Raw genomic sequence first — 23,307 nt, forward strand, 5'->3', positions numbered from 1 at the left:
GAGGGAGGGGAGAAAAAGCAGTAATGAAGACAGAGCCTGGCAGACGGGCAGCAGTGATTTGAGCAGTCAGCTAAAGCCCAGCCTTCAGACATTTTTGCCCTGTAAGAAGTGTCTGGGATCTCCGGTGGTTTCATCGCCTCGGGCCAAACTGGGGATGTGTCTGACTGGTGCTGCTGTGTTTCTCTGTGTTCTGCAGCGGGGACGGCACCATGAGGAAGAACATAGACGTGTGGAAGAAATGGACGACTAGCAACAGCCTGCACCTCCACGGGTGAGCGTGGGAGAGTGTGTGTTTGTGCCTTTTGTTACAACGTAGGAATTCGTGCACTGGTGTGGTAGACCAAATTGACTAAACGACAAGGGAATGGTGTTCTTTTCGTGCCAATTTAAAAAAAAAAAAAAAAAAGAATGTTGGCAGTATTACAGAGTGTGTTTGTGTTCACCAGGCTCCAGCTGCGCATCGCAGTGCGCGGTGTTGAACAGCTGGCTGTGGGAGGGAGGATGGTGTACTCCACCTGTTCACTCAACCCTATAGAGGACGAAGCTGTCATCGCAGCACTGCTGGAGAAGAGCGAAGGTAACAAACTTAGAAACACTCACAGGGCTGTACAATTTAAGCGGTGTGTGTTTATCTCTTTATTCAAATCAAAGTTCAATTTTTGTTTTGTTTTATGCACTTCAGTTTTTACTTTTTTTTTCTGTTACTGAAATGCGTCTTTATAAAAAGTCTATTGACCTTATGGAGCCAGCTCATTGTTTGGTTTGTCCCATTTCCTCATTTGTCTCTTACCTTTCTGTTACTGGCTATAAACCCAAGTCAGTAGTCTTTGGAAAATGTATAGCAGGCTGGGTGATCATGGCAAAGGTGGGAAATAACAACCACATTTACGAGGAGTTCCTGTGGACCCCCATTCACGTTAGCGGCACAGATAACGGATTAAAAAGATGTGTTTTGTCACAGTGTTACCTTCGGCGTTTACTGACTTACAACTAGGGCTGGATTCGAATATTTGTTTGCTGGGTTGGTATTCGATTTTCAATTTTGGGATTTGAATATTTGTCTTTTTTTGCACACCTGACATCCCTCTCACATCAGTGAACGTAACGCTCCAGTTCACATCAAAGGGCAAAATGCAGGGAGCACTTTAAATTGAGTGATGTGGCAGTTTATGGGGTTTATTAATGTTTACAGTTGCTTTATTTCATTACAAATCAAAAAAGTCAAATAGCCTACAATTAATCAGTAAACTGTAGGCTACAACAAACCCAAAAATAATGAACACATTTTAATAATTGCATTAGGCCTATTGTAGAAGAACATTTAATAGGTTATCTTAAAAGATAAAAGCGAATTTTGCATAATAACCCGGCTGAAATAGTCCGGGATTCTGCTCTGCTCAGCCTCTCACTCTCTCATCGACGGTTCCAACCCCAGCTCTGCACAGCAGCCAACAACCCTGTTCTGCAGCATCTAGTTTTCCACTCTGCCTCACTTTCCCCTGCTTCCCCACTCACGACCACCTCTTCCCCCATTTAATTCACCCTCACTCAAGTCATTGCCAGAACGTCTTGTGCATTTATCCTTTCTCTCCTCCGATCGATCTATTATCATAGCTATCTCTGAAATATATAGCTGGAACTCGTGATATGACAGCCTGCTTATCAACAGACGCCAAAACAATCAGCGTGGCGCGAAGTTGAGTGCCCCCGCCGCTACTGAAGCTTCGAAGCTCAGAAAATGGGTTTCCAGCTCACTCTGCTTACAGCTAGTTAAAAATAATATCTAAATAAAACCACTCGGCTTTTTCTGCAAAGTTGTAATGTCTTCCCCATCCCCATTGCCAGGATCGTTGGAGCTGGCCGACAGCTCAGCTGATCTGCCAGGGCTGAAATGGATGCCTGGGGTCACTTCCTGGAAGGTACTGGAACGTTAAGTCTTTAGCGGTCATTACAACAAACCAGAAAGGAAAGCTGTTTAGTTCACAGAAGTGCTTCAGTTTCCATGTCGGGCAGAATATTGTTGGTGATTACTTTGATCGGATCACACACTTAAACGGTTGTTGTCTCTGTAGCTGATGACCAAGGAGGGCCAGTGGTACTCTGACTGGTCCGAAGTTCCAAGCAGTCGTCACACACAGATCCGCCCAACCATGTTTCCGCCAAAAGACCCAGAGAAACTTGCTAGCCTGCATCTGGAGAGATGGTATGTACCCACCCACACAGTAAAGGTTTGTATAATTAAAAAATGTCAAGGACTCTGTTGATGACTTTTCCTAAGCCTAGGTCTTTTCCCATAATGCTAACACCCAAACCTTAATCTTTAAGTCTATGCATGGTCTGCTCAGTTTGGCTAAAGGCTTTATAGCCAAAGCAAATAGGAACAGTGAGAGCTGGAAGCCTTGTCTAACGCCTCTTTGAGTGCCAAAATAATCAGTGTATTCTCTTGAGTGCAGTAGCAAGGGGGCAAAAAAAAAAAAAAAAAAAAAAAAAAAATATATATATATATATATATATATATATATATATTATATATATATATATATATATATATATATATATATATATATATATATATATATATATATATATATATATATATATATATATATATATATATATATATATATATATATATATATATATATATATATATATATATATAGAAAAACAATTTCTCCTAGTAGGAATTTTTTTCAGGAAGGGCCATTAGGCGCTATCCAACTCTTCCCCTCTAAACCCTTATCTTAGCTGATTTCTCTTCTCTTCTTATTCCCCTGAGAGTATTTTGTCTCCATGAAAGCACACGCACTTGTAGTCGCTTCTGTTGTCATTGATGCCAAATTCATTAGCTGAATAACGTGTCTGATTTATTTTCTTGGCACAGCTTTACACACACACACACACACACACAGAGTCTACATGGATGCACATACATGTTCACACTTGCACACTCGCATAGTAGGGGGGATGACGTCATTTCTGCGATGCAGCGTTCACTTTAATACTCAGACTGACATGATGCTGGCCAGGAGAGGGAGCTGTTGTCACACGCTTAGCCCATTTTTATTTAATGCTGGGGGGAAAAAAAAGCCCTTGTTTATCTTTACAGTAGGTGGCACCATAACACTCTTATTTATGTTTTTTTGTGTGTATTTTAATGTCAGTATGAGGATTCTGCCACATCACCAGAACACTGGAGGTTTCTTTGTGGCTGTGCTGGTGAAAAAAGCACCGATGCCTTGGAACAAAAGATATCCCAAGGTACACACACACACACACACACACACACTCTTAATGGATGATTACATTGTTATTCTTACTTGAAAAGGGAAATGGAGCACATCACTCACCTGTTCGCTTTTATTAACTGCAGCTGGTACTTCTTTCTTTTTTTTTCTTTCTTTCTTTCTGCTTTGTCTGCTTGTCTCCCTCCCCATCGTCTCCAGCTGAGGAGGGACGTCCCGTCCATCTCAGCGGCCCAGCCTGAAGGCTCCCCAGAGGCCTCGACCCCCACAGACACTGCCGTGGAGGAGGGAGAGGGGGGAGGCCCAGAGGGAAAAATAGACGGGGATGCAGAAGAGGAGGCACCCAAAGGAGCTTCCTTGGCCCAGGAGAAAAGCGCTAAACAAGACGGAGTATGTGGGTGAGTCCTGTTGATCTGGGGAGCTAATAAACAAAGGAAAACTGCAAGGTCTTAAGCCATTATTAAACAAACAATAAATGACCTACATTGCTTTAAATGAGTAATGACTCTTTGGATTAACGAGCCCATCATTGGTCCCGAAGAAATATGTAAATTGTAAGCAATTTCTGTAATTAAATGTCGGCCACAGACGTCGATATGCATGTCGTCATTAAAAGCTCATAAAAGTTCTTACTCAATGAAAGCTTTGTTCAAACTATTGACATGGGATGTTTTTACAGCACAACCAAGTATGGGTGGTGCTGTAAAATTTGGAATTTTAAAATGAACATAAATAAAGGATTTGAGTCTTAAATGAATGTCTGTGCTGTCTCTCTGTTTCTCAGGCCTCCAGCCTCTAAGAAGATGAGGCTGTTTGGTTATAAAGAGGACCCCTTTGTGTTCCTTACTGAAGATGACCCCGTCTTCACCACCATACAGTAAGTGTCTCTGTGTGTATCAGACACGGAAATGATCATTTTCAGCACTTTGGTGTAGCAAAACAAGTTTCCCCCACCCCTGTGCTCTTTAGATCTTTCTATGATCTGTCACCCAACTTCCCCAAGCTCAATGTTCTGACAAGGACCCACGAGGGCAAGAAGAGACACCTGTACATGGTGTCCAAAGAGCTCCGCAACGTGCTGCTCAATAACAGCGAGCGTATGAAGGTGTGTGTATATTTTTTGTTTTTGGAACAGCATTTCGCACATCACACACATTGAAAACCTGGTTTGATGACAAAGCATTTCCTAGCATGGAAATCTTATTAAAAATGGATACAATAAATCACTTATCAATTATTTCCTGCGGACTATGCATCTGGTATTGATCAAACTATACAGTCTAGTCAGACTAACTGCATCATGTTTGTTATACCTGTTTTTTGGTACAGACATATTGGCTTTACATTTCTACATCAGTTTAGTTTTGTAGTGTGTGCTTTTGGGTGCAGCCTAACAGATGGGACTCTCTCCTATCCACAGTCCCTCTGGTCCTCCACTCTGTAGCACCTGCACAGGTGGTGCTGTGTGCGCCTCAGTGTCTTTGTTCTCCTCTTTGTGTTTGATGTTTCTTAGTCACTTTCTATTGGGCTAAACCACAGTGAATCTCCACTCCATTGCCGATTCTGTCTGTGGTAATTGGAAGAGAATGACCTATTTTCACTTCCCTTCTCTATAAAATCTTGTTTGGCCTTTTCCAGAATGTTAATAGTTTAATATTATTTAATATCCATTTTCCTTTTTTTAAATTATTATTTTTTTTATTTAACCAGATGATCTCATTAAAATTTAAAACCTCTTTTACAAGAGAGACCTGGGCAAAATAGCAGCATATTGACAGAGCATAGTTACAGATAAGAACACCAGACATACCCGCAACAACCAAAGACATTCAACGGCCCTTAACAGTACAACTTTAAGACTACTTAAAAGCATAATTTGTACATAGGATTTAGGAATTACATATTTTTAAAGCAGTGACAACCGTGACAATAAAGAATTGGTAAAGAATTCAACATGCATAATTGTTTCAGAGGTGTAGTATTTTACTTTGCAAATCACTGACAGCTGCCTACCACTCCTGCTGGGACCCCAGAGACCAGCTGCACTCTGTTTACCAACAGTTTTGTAATATCTTAGTAGATGCCTTCAGCAAGGCAGTTTGGTGAACATCAGTAATTACAAAAGACAATACCAGTACTACAACAAGACTAAAGTAACTTAATTTGTCCTTTTTATTTTATTACCCCCCCCCCCCTTCATTATGTTTTCAGGAGAGGGATTAATTAGTGCAGTTAAAGTCAGTAGAATCTGGCATCATTGTGTTGTTTTCGTACAGAGCCATATGTCAGAATGCTTTTTTGTTGTTGTTGCTCAGGTCGTTAACACAGGGGTGAAGGTGTGGTCTCGCAACAGTGATGGAGAGGAGTTTGGCTGTGCCTTCAGACTGGCTCAGGAGGTAACGCACACACCGTTTTTCAGCACGGCACCATGAACATCTCTTTTCATTCTCGCATTAAATCATCAGTGGAGTGAAAATCATTCTCTGTAAATGTACTTGTTCTTTGTTGAGCAGCTTATTATTAATTGGAAGCGGTAGTATTGTGAAAACATAACCTTCTCTTCACACGTTAGATGCACGTTCTCTCACATCTCCCATAATCCTCTTTTTGTATGCAAATCAACCTCATGATTTGAAGTGATGCAGAACGATATGTGTATATATCTAGGACTTCACCACCATACATATTCTTTGATTTTATAATAAACTTCATTGTGAAAGCAGCGCCTCTTTATGTTCAAACAATGCAGGAAGTTACTCACCACAGAGGCAATGAGCACCACTGAATAACTAGCTGAAGTTCTAATTCATTTTATATGCACCGCGTTACTGTAAATAATGTTTGTCTCTTCTCTGTCCTACAAGGGTATCTACACTCTTCAGCCGTACATTCGCTCCAGGATAATCCGAGTGAGTGTGGAGGATATCAAAGTGCTGCTGACCCAGGAGAACCCCTTCCTCAGCAAACTGGAGGACGACGCTCACGCTCAGGCCAAGAAAATGGGTACGCTCTGCAAAAGATTTTCATTTCAAAATATTAAACCATGTATTCCAAATTAAAACAGCACTCAAGAAAAGTGGTGTAATTAATATTACTACATATTTTACTGCCAGAAGTTTCTTTTTGATACTGACAAACAAAATAACTAGAAGAATTTGGGAAGCAGCCCAGAGGTTAGAGTAGTGGATTAGTGACTGGAAGGTTTCTGGCTTGGCAGGCATAAAGTGAAAGAGGAAAGCGAGTGAGTAATGCTCGGTCTTCCTCAACGACTGACATTGAACTGCCCTTGAGCAAGGCACTGACTCTCCAAAGCCTTACAAGAGAAGCTGAGCAGTTCAGTTACCCTGGGTAGTTCTCACATAGCATGGAGTATCTTACATTGAAATGGTGTTTTGGATTAGTCCATTGTTGCTTTGTGGTCATTTATCTCTGTATTCTCTCTGCAGTTATGGGTAGCATTGTGTTGAAGTACATTCCCAACCCAAAGTAAGTTTGTTGTTTATGTGTGTATGTGTGTATGTGTGTGTGTGTGTGTGTTTTGTATGCATGTTTTATTATCCTTTTTGAAGCGATGTCTTCGTTCACCCACCATAACCTTGTGTTTCCCAGTAACCCATCGGAGCCTCAGTGTCCCATCCAGCTGTGTGGCTGGAGGGGGAAGACATCCATCCGAGCCTTTGTCCCCCGCAATGAGAGGTTTCATTACCTCAGATTGTTAGGCGTGGAGGTGTTCAGGGACAAACAGGGCCAGGGGCAGAAACGGAGGGATGAAGAAAAGGAGGGTAAGGTGGAGGATGAGGTGGAAAAGGACGCAGTGGAGGAAGGGCAGGCGGAAAATGAGGCAGAGGTGGACGCTGAGAACGGTGATAAAAACCAATCATCAGAACCAAAGCCCGACAGCGGCAACAAGGGGACTAGCAGCTGAGAATCAAGAGGAGACAACAGAGACAAAGGAGGATTGACTGAAACGTATTGGAGCTCTAATAACTGGTGACGAGGTCAGAGACCACATTTTGCGGTAGAGGAGGGTGACGTGCCTCCCATGGGTTTCTCCGTTTACCACACTGCCACTGCAGAAGAATTCCTTCCTAGAGATGGACTCCCTTGGGATACTAAATGTTTCAATCCCCTCCAGGTGTCCGCTTTTTAGGTATATCGGTTATCTTATTTTATTTGGTTGTTTTTTTTATTTTATATTTTAACAAGATTTATTCCACTAACCAAGTGACATCAGTTTTATTTCAGTTGCTCATGTTCAGAGAGGTTTATATGAACTGCCATCTCATTTTCTACACTTGTAATTAAGCAGATATATGGAGTTGATTAAAAGTGTTAAAGGTTAACTGTGTCACCACCTGTTTGTACTCATTCTTTGTCTACTGAAGTATTAAAGCCATGCTTGTGAAGGGGTGGTTTTGGTCCAGACAGAATCAATCTGCTATGAGGAATAAAATAGTCTATATGGTAGGATGAACCACTAAAGAATTCACTACATTGATAAACAAACTGACATTTATTTTACCTGCGTTTTCATATTGTGTTTTTAAATGTAGAATAATGAAAGAAATAAGCTAAAACCATCAAAAATCACCCTTTAAAAAACCTTTAAAAGCGCAGGCAGGTCATGGCTACGGCTGGTGATGACGGCTCACGTTTGCAGCTCGTTACATGCTACAGCTTTCAACAGGCCAGTTTTCCTGGTTGACGTTAGTCTAAAATAAAGACTGTCAGATGCAGCTATGATGCTGTAAGCCCAAAGGACATCTGGAGACTAAACATGTCTCTTATAGTCAACAAAGATATAGTCTGTGTTGTTATGTATTTATCTTCAACTAAGTTGGGTAAATGACCAACAGATCGCATGTGTGCCTTTTAGTCCTTGAAAACCTAAAACCATCATAAATTCAAACAATCAGCACAGGTATGAGAGGGTGCTAATGAAGAAAAATCCCTATGAAGTGGGTGTAAACAAGGGTCTCTAGCCATGCTAGCAGCTTTGTGAGGCTATACATCGGCACAGAGGTAACTTTGAGTTAGGCAGGTGATGTTCACCATCTTTGTTTAGCAAGTTGGCACAAACACAAAGTGTTGGGAATGTCGTTATTTAGTTATAACGTATTACATATAAAGTATTGGGCAAATTGATGTGATGATAGTGCTTGATGAAATATCAGGGAGTTACCAAAGTTATAACAATGAGCAACGTCACCAAATTCATTAGGACATAACTTGAGAAATTATGTATTTTATTTGTGTGTGTGTATATATATATATATATGGTTACATGTGTAAAATTTATGAGGATCTATCGACACAACTCCATAACTATGTTTTCAGTGTTGTATAAAGACCTTACATAATAAGCCATCATGTTTTTATTACCTTAGAATGAGCCATTTCTATCTGCATACACCGCGGGTCCTCTTACGTGGAAGTCGCCAAGTTGTTACAGTAGCCCGGACAGACAAAAGTCGCTACAGAGCGCGTTTTGCCGCTATGTTTAATTCGTCCAAAGAAGTTGTAGTAGTAGTTGTCGTTGTTGTTTTATGGTTTATTAGAAGTAAGAAAAGAAGTGAAATTTGGACAAATGGAGGAGCACACATATTGTTTAGCAAAAGTGCGAACAGAGCGTGTCAGCCACCGTAGCTTCTCCTGCATGCTTGAAAAGGGAGCAGTGTGGGGTGACTGATGTGCATTGATGTGGTGTCAGAAAAATCTGAAATATTTTTGTCCTCCTTAAATCATTAACATGGGACATACATAAGTATACAGAACTTTGATTTGTGCAAAATCACGTAAACACAACATGTAACTTCTAATATGGTTACAGTAAGTTTGCTGTCCATGTAGAGTGAACTAGATGTCTGTGTGTTGTTTATATGCTCTCATAATGTTAATCCAACGCATCTTTGTAGAGCGTCCTTGTTGATTCAACATTCCGACTTAAAGAGGCTTCGTTTTAGCTATGGAGTGATACATCTTGTCTGTAAATGATCTTTGTTGGGAGTTCCACATGCGCAGTTCCTAGTTAAGGACTACTAGCCAATCAGAAGCAGAGAAGGGCGGGTCAGCGAAAACAGCTTTGATTCAGCTGTAGGCTACATGTTGCCGACCAGCTTGGCAATATGGACTGGAGCAAGAGCTTCAGAGTGGTGAGTTATTAATCTGTAACAAAAGTATCTTTCATCCATAAAGTTTTAACTGAGCTCTGTCTCTACATCAAAGTAACAACTTTATGTCCATTGAGTGCCTGGAGGGTAGCTAGTGTTTGGACGGGAGAGGAGAGGTGCTGCAGCTCAGTATTTTTCCACCACTGTTTTTGAGGGCGTGTCAGACTAGTCGCTCGGTGAGCATTATGACAGGTATTTACTGGTGACATCACAAGAAAGCGGAAGTAAAGGCTGGACTACAAACAAGCTTTTTTCAGGCAGTTTAGAGCAGAGTTTCCTGTAGGAGATGGGAACTCCCTTTGGGGTGGGCTTTTTCACTTTGCAAACCTATAACATGCACAAAAAAGATATATAACTCAATAAAGGAGAGGGAAAAAGCCAAAAAGCATAATACTACCTCTTTAAGAGCACATGAACTCACACTGAAGTCGGAAGAATGACTGCACAATTTGGGAAATGGGACCATCTGTGGAGCACGTGAATGCGCTGAGTCGCTTGTTGCAATTTGCAACCCTCACCACTAGATGCCACTAAAACGTACATACTTAACCTTTTTAAAGAAGGCTGTTCTTCCCTCAGACTACAGCATTTCTTTAAGTGATGATCAAAATATAAAAAACACGAAAATGAAACTTCCCATGACAACAGCATAATTGCCCCATCTTGTCAGTGGTTGCCACGGCAGCTTCACTGGACGCAAATCTCTGCTGTTTATCACCCAGTCCAGCTGCCATGACAACAGCCGTCATGACAACCAGCCCCCTCACCTCTCTCTGGTGACAGGAGGCGAAAGAGGGACCATAGAGAGCATCCTGTACCCTTCCAATCTCCTCATTTCCTTCTCCCTGCTCCCTCTTCACTTCTCTTTTTTGTCCTCTGTTGTCCCTCGTTCCCTCCTGTTTTTTTTTAACTTGATCTGTGACCTCTAAAGTGCATGGCAGTGGGTATTACCACGCAGCAGAGCGGCTGTCATGTCAATTCCCTCGGCTGTGGACATGCCAGTGACAGTGCTGTTCGCAGAGGCAGCAGGGGACAAGTCTGGGACAAGAAGAGTCAGTGTTTGGGTTACATGCGAGGATCAAGTAAAGAGCAGACTGTTTTCAAGGAAAGCAAAGGAACATTTTGACCAACGTAGGCTGATGCTTACAACGTCTATTCATAATATTATTTCATTATTGTTATAGTTTTTCTTTCCAGTTATCTTCTATTATGTTTTGACTGTCTTAAATGGATATGTAAAGTGTCATTGGGTGACTTGAACAGCACTTAAAAATAAATGTATTATTATGATATGATGACAAATGAAGGATGATGATTAGTGAACAACATGGCTGGAGGAGAGCTTTTGGAAAGGATAAGCAAAATCCAGGAGAGACGAAAGAAAGATTTGGATTTTTGAATTTCAAAAAAACCCAAAAACATGTAGTAGGTATTTCAACGTGAAGGTGAAGCCACAGCAGAGGGGGGAGCTGCTCGTGGAGTCAGTCAAGGATGAACGAGGAGAGAATAATGCCCACTTTTTTTGAGCTGAGTAGAGGATAGCACATGAAAATGGAAGGAGTTGAAAATGATAAAAGCCTTGGGAGGATGAAGAGAGATGAGTGGATGGAGGGTTAGAGAGAGGGTGGGGATGAATAAATTGAATTGGACAGATAGAGAAAGGTTTGGAGATAAGGCAAAAGTTGTTACTGAGTCATAGGCCTGTCTGTGTGCGTGGGAGTGCGTGTTCGAGTTAAGCCTGCGTGTGAATATGTGTGTATGCTGCAGCTAAGCCTGTCTTTGTGTGTTTAAAGTGTGTGTGCTGGTTTGTCAGTGTGAGTGATGTCTCCTGCATTTTAGCTTCAATGTTTACTGCCAACCTACTAATACTAGTAATGACACCAACTCCGCACAGGGACGCATAGATTAACTTTATGTCTTCTTCCTCCTTCATCCTCTCCCATCCTCTTCTCGTCCTTCCTTCTTTATTTTATATTTAAATTTCCATCCAGCTCTTGTCTCTAACTTTATTCATACCACTCAGTTCCTCTTTCCATTTTGATTATCTTTCTCTCTGGAAGAGCTTTCTGAAAAGCACTCACGGCCTCCCAAAGCTCAGATTCTAAAATGTTCTCAAACTGTCTTCTCAATTTAAGTCTCTGCTTTTAGTTCTCCCTCAATACACCATTTTATCGGAGCTGTGTTGTTCCTCCACCCTGCAGGTTTGTATGCTAGATTGAAATATTTTTCAAGACTTCAGAGACATTGTATCGGGAATTGCAAGAACAAACATTCCTTGAAACCTGAAAGTATTAATTCTCGCTAAATTCATGATTTGGGTATTACTGACAAAAATATTTTATTATGTTTTTATTTTATAAATTACATTTTAGTGTAGTAATTTTTCTTCAATAATCTTTCAACAATATTGCATGTTAACATGTCAGCCAGTGTTTAAGTACATTGTCGCTGTCTCGTCATCGTCTCGTTTTAGTCAGGGGAAAAAAAGGTTGTTGACCAACATATTTCGTTTAGTTTCGTCTGAAGAAAGTAACGCTACCAGAAACCCCAGTTCCTTCTGTTATTTTCCTACAGTTTTGCCTTACATCTGTATGTTAATGTTTAAAAGTGCGAAAGATCAGGCTGAAACATTTTCAGTTAGTGAGCAGCTTTGCCTCAGTCCATGCTGCCACAGGTGAATTTTCACGTTTGCACCCACTGCTGTCTGTCTATTGACTGTATCCAATCATCTCAAGCATAAAAATTGCCTTGACTACACCTTTAGCCGCTTTTAGCTTTTTTTTTTTTCTTTTCTGATTATTAAAACCCGGTCCCGGAAATTCTGCTCTCATCAGCCCTGTCTCAAGCTCCAGCAGCAGAAAGTGTTGTCAGCTTATTGCCAGGTGTCCAGAAACCCAAATCCAAATTAATGTTATTGTTACTCTGTGTTAGTTGAATTATATAACCAGGAAAATGATAACATGTTGATTGTTGCTAACAAGAATGATGTTGTGTTTTCAGCTTCTTGTTCTAAAGTTACTCTCGATTCACATAATAATATATTATTTTTAAATTATTTGGTGTGTTCTCAACCCAGTTTGAGGAACATTTTATGATATTTATGATATTATATAATTTGACATTGATACATCATCCTTTATTTGCCATCTTGCACTATTTAAGGAAACTAATGACATAAAACATTACGCCTCCTGTGGTCACTTGTAGATGAGCTTACATTAACATGAATGGATTTATAGGAGTAAATGTGTGGAGTAAAGATGTGAGTTCTAATTCAGACAAGAAATGCACTCACAGTACCACAGCGCAGTGGATGTTGTCCCTTCTTCACCTCTTTCTTTTCTTTTCCTTCCTCCTCCTCCTCCACATCAGTTTGATGCTCTGCCATGCTTCATGTACTCTTGCGCTCAGCCTCGTGGACATGCATATATGTTTGGGATTATATAATCAAGCTGTTACGCAACGCTAAAAGAGACTGAGGGAGGCAAATTCACACACGCACGCATACACACAAACACACTTAGTGGAAGAGAGAATGACGGTGTGTTTGTGTGTGTGTGTGTGTGTGTGGTGGGGGGAATCTTGTGTTTCATGTTTGGATTAAACCAAATCCCACTCAGCTCTACACACACACACACACACACATACACACACACACAACTGCTCGCCCTTTTAAAATCCCCTGGTAAATCTCTGGTTATGGATGTTGGCTCTGTGTGATAGTGTTATTGTGCAAAGCCTGTCTGTGTTTGTATCCATGTGTGCACGTGCACACTCAAAATATAACTATTTTAAGGCTGCTGCCTTCCCACTCCACACATGCAAAGAGACAGAGCTCGTCCTATGCGATTTCATTTCTATCTCTGATACCCACTCTGTTCTCGTGCAATGCTGCAGCTTTCACATGGCTTTAATCCTTTTTTCCTCTGTCTGTGACTCGTGCTAAATGTGTGCACATGCATGTGTTTGTCTGAATGTGCCGTCTCTCAGGACAGCATCTGGGGTTTAAACCTGAATTTACCTCTAATTTGTAATTATCTCTCTTTGTTGAGCAAACACTCACTTGTGCATTAGGCCAAATTAATGCCTCAAGAGGTACACTTGAGTCCTCTACTCAACAGCTGAACAGCACCCACATCACAACGAATCTCTCTCTGCTTACACTGACTGTCATCTGAACATCAAGACCGTATCAAATCCTAAAAAATCCCAAATTTGGTCAGATCAGTTAGATGAATATCATACGGTATTGGTAAATATTGAGGTACTATGTGTACATGTATGTATCATGATTATTATTATTTAGCAGGGTTTAAAAAAAGAAGGGTTTAGGAGTCTAAAAAATAAAATCACACTGTATCGGTCAAACCCAAGATCACTTTTGCTTACAAACTGTACTTACTTGCTGCCTGTCAGGTTGACTGATATGGTCCAAAGATATATCCTCCTCAGCAGCACGGAGGGAAAGATGGGGTAGTATGTCAGAATGACAGTTTGGGGTTAGTTTTACCTGCCTGTACCCCCAAGTGTGCTGTCTCTAACTGCTGCCTCTCTCTTTCTATCAGTTTCTGTCTCTGTGTCTTTGAAACCAGAGCCCTCATCCCGTCTCTGCTGATAAATCACCAAAAGAGAAGTAATGCTATTCTCAAGGTAAATTAATTGAGGGTTCAGGGCAAAGGGCCAGGTCACCTGTTTACCCTGCACATTAATACTGCGTGTTCATGGGTTACACCAACATTAAACTGACAGCAATGTCTCTGTCCATCTTTATTAGCAGAGAAAGCTCATACCACTCAACCTTTCTGCACTTTACTGCTCAAGAAGTGCCAAATACAATCTCCAACATGTACAGTACCAGAAAATACTTCTGGAGGCTTTTACCACCGCATAACCCTTTAAGAATGCATGAAATGCTCCATATAGATGTTGTATTTAAAAAAAAAAAAAAAGGTAGCTCGAAGAGAGAAGGATGGAGAGTGTTTCTGAAGATGTTTGTGGAGGTTGTTTGTTGATGCAGGCTTATTGGTGCACTGAAGGAGCTCTGAGACACATTTGGATGCAAAATAATAAATAAAAAAACACAAAATATTTTTTAAAAATCCATTAATGCATATACTAATTACAAAAGAACAACTTGTAGACTTTAATTTGAAATCAGACCCACCTTTCGACTTTCCCTTTTCTTTTGTATTAGCCATTCAATAAAGCATTTTATGTCTTTTGCTATAAAAGTGCCTTGAAGCACTTACGGCAGCTTCCCAGAGGCAATCTGAATGTGCCTATGTGAGTTAGAGACTGTAGGATTTTCATTAAGTCCTTGTAGAAGTGCCATGTCTGAAATGCTGAGGTTATTATCAGAACTGATAATAGCCTCTATAGACCAGGAGCCGTCTAAACCAGCTATTCATAAGTTCAACTTAAGTGTAGACAAAGTGTAGATTTGTTTTTGTTCTTACATAGGGATGAATTGTCGCTAAATATTTACACCTAGTAACTGCCATAGGTAACTGTTAGCTAAATGACAAATTAATCTTAGCTTGCTAATGTATGACCCAGATATTTCCCACTCATTCCAAACTGCATGAATAGTACTAACTTTAAAACACACATTTCTCCATCTGTGCATACATAAATAAAACAAAATACCTACATTTACAAAAGAAAGGCCTTTAAGTGACTTTTAGTTCAGCTGATTGTTTCTGATTGTGCTACAGGTGTTTCCTAGCAACTGGTTTACTTACTGCTAAAGTCTTACTAAGACATTTGTCAAATTTTAAAGTAAAGGGCTAACTTCAGGTGATTTTATCAATATCTTTTTTTAAACTTTTAAATGCCTTAATGGCGATCGAGCCTTTAGTGTCACTGCCCCCTTGACCTGTGGAACAACCTGCCAGTCCATATCAGAACGGCCCGAACTCTTTAACGTTTAAAATCACTGTTAAAAACGCATCTCTTTTCTTTGACATTGCCTTTGGGTTAAGTCAGTTATTATTCCTGGTGATTTTAATAACACAGCAGGGTGAACAGGCTGTGGCTGGGTGGGTACTGTCCTTTAATTTCCTTTGGGCTCTGCGTAGGCATCTCACCTCACCGATATCACTGATGCTCGGGAGATGGGTACCAATGATCTTCTGATTAGTTTTAATCACTCGCTGCAGAGCCCTCCGGTCCTGGGCCGTGCACATCCCATGCCAGTTTGTGATGTTTTCAGTCAGGATGCTTTCTATTGCTCCTCTGTAAAAGCTGACAAAGAACTTGGCGTGGGAATTTGGCCTTCTTAAGCTTCCTCAAGAAATACAGGCAAAGTTACTGTTTTATTGTTGTATTTTTGGTCAACCTTGGTTGTTTTAAGTGTGCTATATAAATAAAATTGATATTGATATTGATAATAGTGAGAAGTACGTTATTAATGTTGATTTGGATTCAACACCTGCAGCTGGAGGAAGTGTAGCTACTTTTCAGAACAAAAGGATGACATTCTTAAACACTGGATCATGTAATCTGATTTACCTTGCGAACTGTGTCCCTAACCTTGTCTTTTTTCAAACCAAGGAGGGCTGTCGTTCCTGTTCAGTGTCAACCAGACCCTGACCCCCCCCCCCCCCCCCAGCTTTCCGGTGAGTGGAGGGGATGATAGAGGAGGAAGAGGACGACACAGGAAACAACAGGATGTGTGAGAGGAAAGCAGTGGGTCCCGGAGAGTTAAAGGATGAATGAGAGAAGAGGAGATGGATGAGGTTGATGAGGAGAGAGAAAGAGAGTTAGAGTAGGAGTTCGAGGCGAGGGTGGGGGGGGGTTGAATAGTGGGTACAAGGCTTTATTTAGTGCATGCCTGCAGGTGTTGCCTAGTAACAGAGAGGAAACAGATCGAGGGAAGAGAGCTGGAGAGCACATCTCCCTTTATCTTTTTCACTCTTTCTCTTTCTGCTCCTGGCCTTACCCTTTTGCAAAAAATCCCAACACAGACATGCGTACACCCGCACACAAACAAAGGCACTCTCTCTGTGTCTTTTCTCCCTCAGACTGTTATACACACACGCAAACACACACAAAAAACAGCAAAAGCCCTGTCCCTCATTAGCAGTCAGGATGGCTGCTGTCCTCCTGTCAGGAAGAAGAAGAGGAAAGGAGGGCAAGGAGAGGCAGAAGGAGAGAGATGAATTTGGGAGGAAAAGTAGACACTGAGGACAGAAAATGCAGTAAATAAAAAAAAAAACATCCACCAAGGTTGTTGCCATAGCATTTGTTGCTTCGTTACACTTTCTCATCATTTTGCTCTGTGTAAGCTTGTTTTCGACGGGTCTTCCGCAGTTCAAACACACAGCACACATCCAACCAGCATGATTGCTTTTAATGACACTGATTTATATTCAGTATCCAACTTTAGGGCTTATAAAATGAGTAAGGAAGGGCGGCTCAATAAAGCACTCGCTGTGCTGATGTAGCTTGCCATCCCATCGTGACCCTTCGTAGCATCGATTAAGGTTAGATGGAGGGCACTCTGGGTGTGTGTGAGTGTGTGTGTGAGTGTGTAGTAATCGACCCTGCAGCTGCTAACAGATCAGATCAGCTGAGAAAGAGGAGCGAAAGATAATCACATTGGATCTTTGTTGTTTCCACAGCCAAAATTCCCAGGATGATATTATGTGTCTCGATTGAAAAACCGAACGGATCCCCCCTCTGTTCATTCACGGAAACACACAAATCACATCACTGATATGGCTAATGATCAAAGGATGTGTCTAATGCCTGGACTACCAATGAGTCTCTCAAGTGTTTTGTTATTATAACTTTTTTTTTTTTTATCTTTCTATTATGTCTTATGTCCAAGCAGATGTAAAAGCCTACATCCTCAAGTGTTTGCAGTGCTGTGACTGTGAGTGTGTGACTGCTGTCTGCTGCTCATGTTCATGCATGCATGTCTTGGTGGCCGGGGGAAGGGTGTGCTTTGCATTTTAAATCCTATCCCTCACTAGCAGCCTCTGCAAAGGCCCCCCACAACCACCATCACCATTCTTTGATTTTCCCTCGCAGTTCTTGCTTTGCACTATCTGTGCCTCTGTCTTACTAACTGTCCTTTGGGAGTGAGGGATCACCTTGTATAAAATCCCACATGCGCTGAGACGCACGTTCCTAAATCTGGAACTTTATTGAATTTAAAGCTAACATAGCATATCCTACCTTAAAGGAACTCATTGAGAATCAATACTGTAACTGTTGCCAGTGGACAGCAGTCAAAATTAATCGAATTAATCAAGGCCGACCCTGATGCACATGCGCGTACACATGCACAGAGGAGGAGAGTGGAATTAATCCACACCAAAAAGCTGTCTGGCTTCACGGAGAACTGGCTTCCAGTGAAAGCACTGAAAGAGGCTAAAAATACATTTTTCCCACATGCACTGTGCCATATAAAATATTTATAGTGAGTCCCAGTCTGCTAAGAATGGCAACATGCTACAGAGAGACAGACAGAGGGAGAGGGGAAGTAGCTGCCAAAGCTTGCGGTAGCCTCCATCCCAGTGCCAAAGCTTACATAAGAGCTAATTGCAGTTTGAAAGAGAGGAGTACAGAGCTTTACACTCTCTATCTGTATTTAACACACACGCCCAAGTAGAGAGTGTCAGAGAAAGACAGACAGGAAGTGAGAGGGGACTGATTCTAGTCTTCCTCCAGGAATCTATATTTATCATCCCTTTTTTACACTCCACTTCCCGCTCCTACGCATGTGCTGATTTTACCAAGCATACTGTTGTGGGAGGCACTCATCATTCAAGGCCATAATGAGTAAGGGAAGAACAGAAACTTTAGCTTGGATTGCATTAATATGACATTATTTGCATTAGTATACAATAAAGTCAGATGAACTGAAAATGCAAAGATAGTAAAAATTGTTTAAAAAGAATACCATAGGCAGTTATCTAGCTGATCCACTCTGGACAATTAGGGTGTTTTAGCGCAACTCAAATATCATTTCTCACTTGTCATGAGGCTCTCAAGTAGGAAATACTCTACACTGAATGCACTTCCTCTCTGTGGAAAGCTGTGGACCGTCATCATTGTTGCCTAAGGCATCCTTTTTTTTTCAGCAACAAATTTACCATATAGTTACTATATATCGTTTCATAGTCATTTATATGGTCACTGCACACAGGATGGTGACCTTTACACCATTCTTGACTTTCGTCCTCAAAGGGGGAAGAAATGCCCTGACCTTATGTTGCAAAATTGGCCATTTCACAGAATTAATAAAATAAAAAAATCAATGTATGATTAATTGATGGTCATTTAATATAGACTTTAGTTTTGTGAGTGGCACTGATGAAATAGAAATGTACGGTATTACTCAAGAACCAATCTACTTACCCTTCATTCTGGGTCTGGATCTTTGCCACCATTTCATTTATTAATACAGTGGGTTGACGTGGCAAACACACTCAGATTTCACAGGTACTGTCTAGATAGAGTGGGGTTTTTGAGCTTGGACAGTGATGAAAGAAATTTGACGATCCATGATGAAAGGTGCTCCGATTTCTGCACAGGACTACAAACACACTGTAGTGTTTTAAGAATTCTTTCTTCATACAGAATAATACTGAAATGGGATAATAAAAACATACACACAGAAATGATGTACACACTTTCATTCTCTTTTACTTTTCAGTTACTGAAATCGCTATAATGTTGAGCAGAACTGTGTATGGGAGAAAACTGCCATGTATCAGAATATTTAAAGGGCATGACATACACCGCATTTAGCCACCTAGCTTGGTAAATGAAAGCAGCTCTGCTAACTGAGCTCTGATCACGCTTGTTTTGACTGCTGCAAATGGCTTCCATTCTTCACACTGTTTTAAGTGTCCTCTAATTTATCGTGCAAATGTTTGTCTCATGGAGCAAAATAAATTTTTTATGGCCCCGGTTATTCAAGCACATGCACATCTATATGCAAATTTTCACACACACACACACACACACACACACACACACACACACACACACACACACACACACACACACACACACTTCATCATATTCATCTTATCCATACATCTGTGTATCAACAGGGAAAACAAATTCATTATTTAACACCATATTTCCAAGTGAGACACCCGTGTATAGGGCATGGATGCATAATGCATGCAGCCTGTATAGAATGAAATCACATCTCAGCTATTGCATCGCTCATGCACACAGTGTGTCCTATTATTTCTCATCCTCCTGAGGAGGCGGAGCATCCTCCAGCTCCTACTCTGAGACACGTTTGTCCAACAAAGCATCATTGTATATCATCCTGTTTGAATTAGCATGATCAACAGATAATATTTTATATGTGATCCATATATCATCGATGGAAAAGCACCTCCAGTATTTCATGCATTTTGAAAGACAGCTATATACAATATGTATTGACTTTTGTATGGGGAGGGAGGTAGGATCTATAATTCAACACAGGCTTTTTGAAGGCCTCTCCCTAGAGGTTTCTGGCCATTCAGGTTTTTCTTCTCGAACCCTTTTACAGCCCTTTCCTGCCTCTACTGATCCTCTTGACATTAGCTCTGCCACCAATTGAACAGCAAGTGCCGCTGTGCTTGAGAGCGTTCGATGTGTGCGTGTATCAAATGGGGTGTATGTTCGCGTGTTCTGCAAGCAGGAGGAGTCCTCTGGCAAGCTCTCGACAAGGTTGATCTCATATGGAGACATTCTGGGAACTCTCCTCGGCATTGTGTGTGACAGCGAGGACGGGGCAGAGGAAATGGGAGACTCACAAATCACATCTTATCTAATGAAGTTAATATAATTCAGATGGAGAGGAGAAGCTAACCCCCTGCTCCACAGGCTGGGTGGCCTTATTTCACTGTCTTGCTAGATCTCTTTTTGTTTATCACAGTCTCCCTCTTTCAGTGTCTCCGCTTGCCTCATGGAGGGTCACTATCCCTTTGTTGTTTCCCAGTAGTACTGAAATGATAAGATCATAATCTGCGTTCAAATAAAACACATTTTACCAAAACAAAATTCATTCATACAGGTGTTTTGATCCGCTATCTCTGTGGTTAAGGTTTGGCAACTAAAGCTACTTGCTTAAGGATAGGAGAACCAATGTTAAACGTTAGTACGAGGCACTATGAGAACAGCGTTACAGGGTCATGCTTTTTTCACCTCTGCTTCTGAGAAAAGATTTATGAGAAAAGTCTTTATTGGCATGACCACAAAAAGTTTTCAGATGGGTACAGTAATAATAATTTTTCATTGATCAAGCAAAATGGTGTTTTCCAGCTAAGATTTGCTAGCTCCATCTCCTTGAATAAGAGGATTTGTTTCTCTGACTAATTTCATTTATACAATTATACAGTTATTTTCTGACAGACTACACAATAAAGTGGGACTATGTAACTTCTAAAAAAAAAAGAAACAACACAAAATGCAACTTTACATAATATAATACAATCAGGGGTTTTGATGCTACAACCTTACTTAAGTCTGTTACGACCAGTAGCCTATAGTGGCCATACCGTTAGCTAACTAAGGTTGACACCTGTCCCATATTAGCTGTGATGTCCCTTATATCAGACCTAAATTGATTTGTCCCATACGTGACCTCTCTTGTCCCGTTTTTTGACTACTGCGCTGATACAACAGCAACAGCAGTAGTGCTGATCACGACACTCGACAATGACCACGACACCTGCCATCATCCAATCACAGCCCCCCCCCCGCACCTCAGTATACGTTAAGTAACGTTAAATGTAACTACTGTGGAAATTGATATATGTGTATGTGTATCACACTCTCAAAAATAGACTCAGCTACAACAGCACCGACTGTCTTGTTAAGCTAAGTGGTGCGTTGTTTCATTACTCAAACGTTTTGAAGAAGGTGAACTTGATAAGAACGAAAGCTGAGATGATCACAATAAATGTTTTAGGACCAAAGACTGTGCGGGACATCCTGAAAGATCTATCCCCAACCGAAGGTGAGTCTGTGTTTTACTCTGTTGACACTGTCGCCTAAAACAAGGGAAACTGTTTTCAGTGTGCGTGAGACATTTTGTCTGATGGAGCACGGTACAAGTTACTTGACTTTTATGAAGATAGTGATGAAACTACAAATGGTATTCAAGTTCTGATGAACTGCCTGAAAAAGCGTGAACTGGAAATAAAACATCACAAGTAGCTATGTTCTTTTTAGTTTGTTATATGCACATGGAGGGGATAACCTTTTCTAACCAACAATGCAAGCGTCACAAGTGTTTTGTATTAGACAAACAGTAAAGGTAACAGGTAGTGGTTCAATTAAAAGACTGTGTTAAAGGTACCTGCTGTAAATTATTATTATTATTAAACATACAAAACATTCAATTAAGAGATTAGCTATCATCATGACAAATTGCTTAAAACAATACATTGTATATTCACAGAAAACCATACCCGCCTTGCAGGCCACTTTTTGTGTAATGACTGGTAAATGAAAACATGTGTAAACAGCCACCCTTCTAAGCTGTTTAACTTAAAAACACCTATCTTTATCTTACACCCCAGTGTGCTACTAGTTGCAGTGATGAATCGTCTGACTTTATCACTGAGATGTATGTTCTTTTTTGAGAAGGAAGGCAAACTATTCCGCAGAAACAAACGTGGCTAGATTTCGTTGAGGAGGTTTTACCACTACATCCATAATCCTGAATAAAACTCCAGGTACAACACCACCCATATAAAACAGCTCATCCCCATTTCCTCACTCCTATTAAAATCTCATTCCGACTAAGCTTGCCCCATCAAGACAGGTGCCATATGCTCGCATCTCTCAGTTTGGTGTGTCGCCATTTCATCATTGCTTTTGCAAATCACAAAAACAGCTTCCTCTTGGGGGGGGGGGGGGGGGGATTGGAATAAAAACAATAAGCTGAAAATATAAACACAGTCACGGTCACCTTCCCCTTAGCTTGCTCTCTCGCCTCACTCTGCCTCCTGTTTTGTTTTCTGTCTCCCGGAGCTGTTTTGGATGTTTTCTGTGTCAAGGTTACCTTCAGGGGACTGAGTCTTGTCTCACAATTGAATAATGAATCTTCTTGTCTGTAGCCTCCATTCGAGCAGGAGTGCACTCAAACACATACACGCACAAAACACACAGAACTGGCTTTTTTTGGTGTGCTAACTAATGAGTAAAATGAAGCTTCTTTGCTTGCCCCGTTGTCCTCAGAGTATTCAGAATGGTGTCATCAATATCCTGCTCACTCTCTCTGATCCGTACACTGCTCTGTCTCTCTCCCGCCCTAATGAGCAGCGGGGAAACCAAATCAACTAGACAAAAACGAGTGCTCAGGGATCAATTAACTGGGATATGTCAGCAATGATGATGATGCAGCAGCAGTGTGTGTGTGTGTGTGTGTGTGTGTGTGTGTGTAAGGGCGGGTGTATGCCCGTTCATTTAATTTTTGAAAATGTGCCTAGTTCAGCAGATATGAGTGTCGGTCCTGACAAGGACTGAATCAGTTTGTCAGTTTACATGATCTTACTTCAGCCCCTGTAAGGCCAAGTCATCTCTACGCTTCAGCTTTTGAACACAAACAAGATATAACGTGTTAGTTAGTGAGCTTTAGAGGTGCTGCTGGGATCATGTGAGCTCTTTATCACTCTTTATGCTAAGCTAAGATAACCGACTGACTGCTGTAGCTTCATATTTAGTGTACAGATGTGAGAGTGGTATCAGTCTTCTCATCTAACTCTCGGTAATAAAGGGGACAAGCATGTTTCCCAAAATGCTCAACACTGCTTCACAGCAGACATCTTAACTTGTCCTTGCAGGAAAAACACAGGTGTTAGTAATAACTTTAATGATGCCTCCATTTCATTTAAGTGTCTGAGTGTAAGCCATGATGAGTCAAGCTGTCA

General features: G+C 41.0%; 1 protein-coding gene across 1 annotated transcript; it reads left to right on the forward strand.

Annotated features, from left to right (window-relative positions):
• Positions 1-190: 190 nt before the first annotated feature.
• LOC119907446 (RNA cytosine-C(5)-methyltransferase NSUN2-like) lies at positions 191-7,653 on the forward strand (the record flags this gene model as incomplete). Its single annotated transcript, XM_038725210.1, is given in 12 exon segments — positions 191-271; positions 447-577; positions 1,846-1,919; positions 2,073-2,203; positions 3,165-3,261; positions 3,447-3,643; positions 4,030-4,122; positions 4,215-4,350; positions 5,561-5,641; positions 6,110-6,248; positions 6,692-6,731; positions 6,855-7,653. Coding segments are annotated over 12 exon segments (1,516 nt in total), but the record flags the coding sequence as incomplete, so codon positions are not given.
• Positions 7,654-23,307: the final 15,654 nt, after the last annotated feature.

Source organism: Micropterus salmoides, unplaced genomic scaffold (assembly GCF_014851395.1).
Source record: "Micropterus salmoides isolate LMB-PRFRI ecotype aquatic unplaced genomic scaffold, ASM1485139v1 Ms_hic_scaffold_17, whole genome shotgun sequence".
Taxonomy (NCBI): domain Eukaryota; kingdom Metazoa; phylum Chordata; class Actinopteri; order Centrarchiformes; family Centrarchidae; genus Micropterus; species Micropterus salmoides.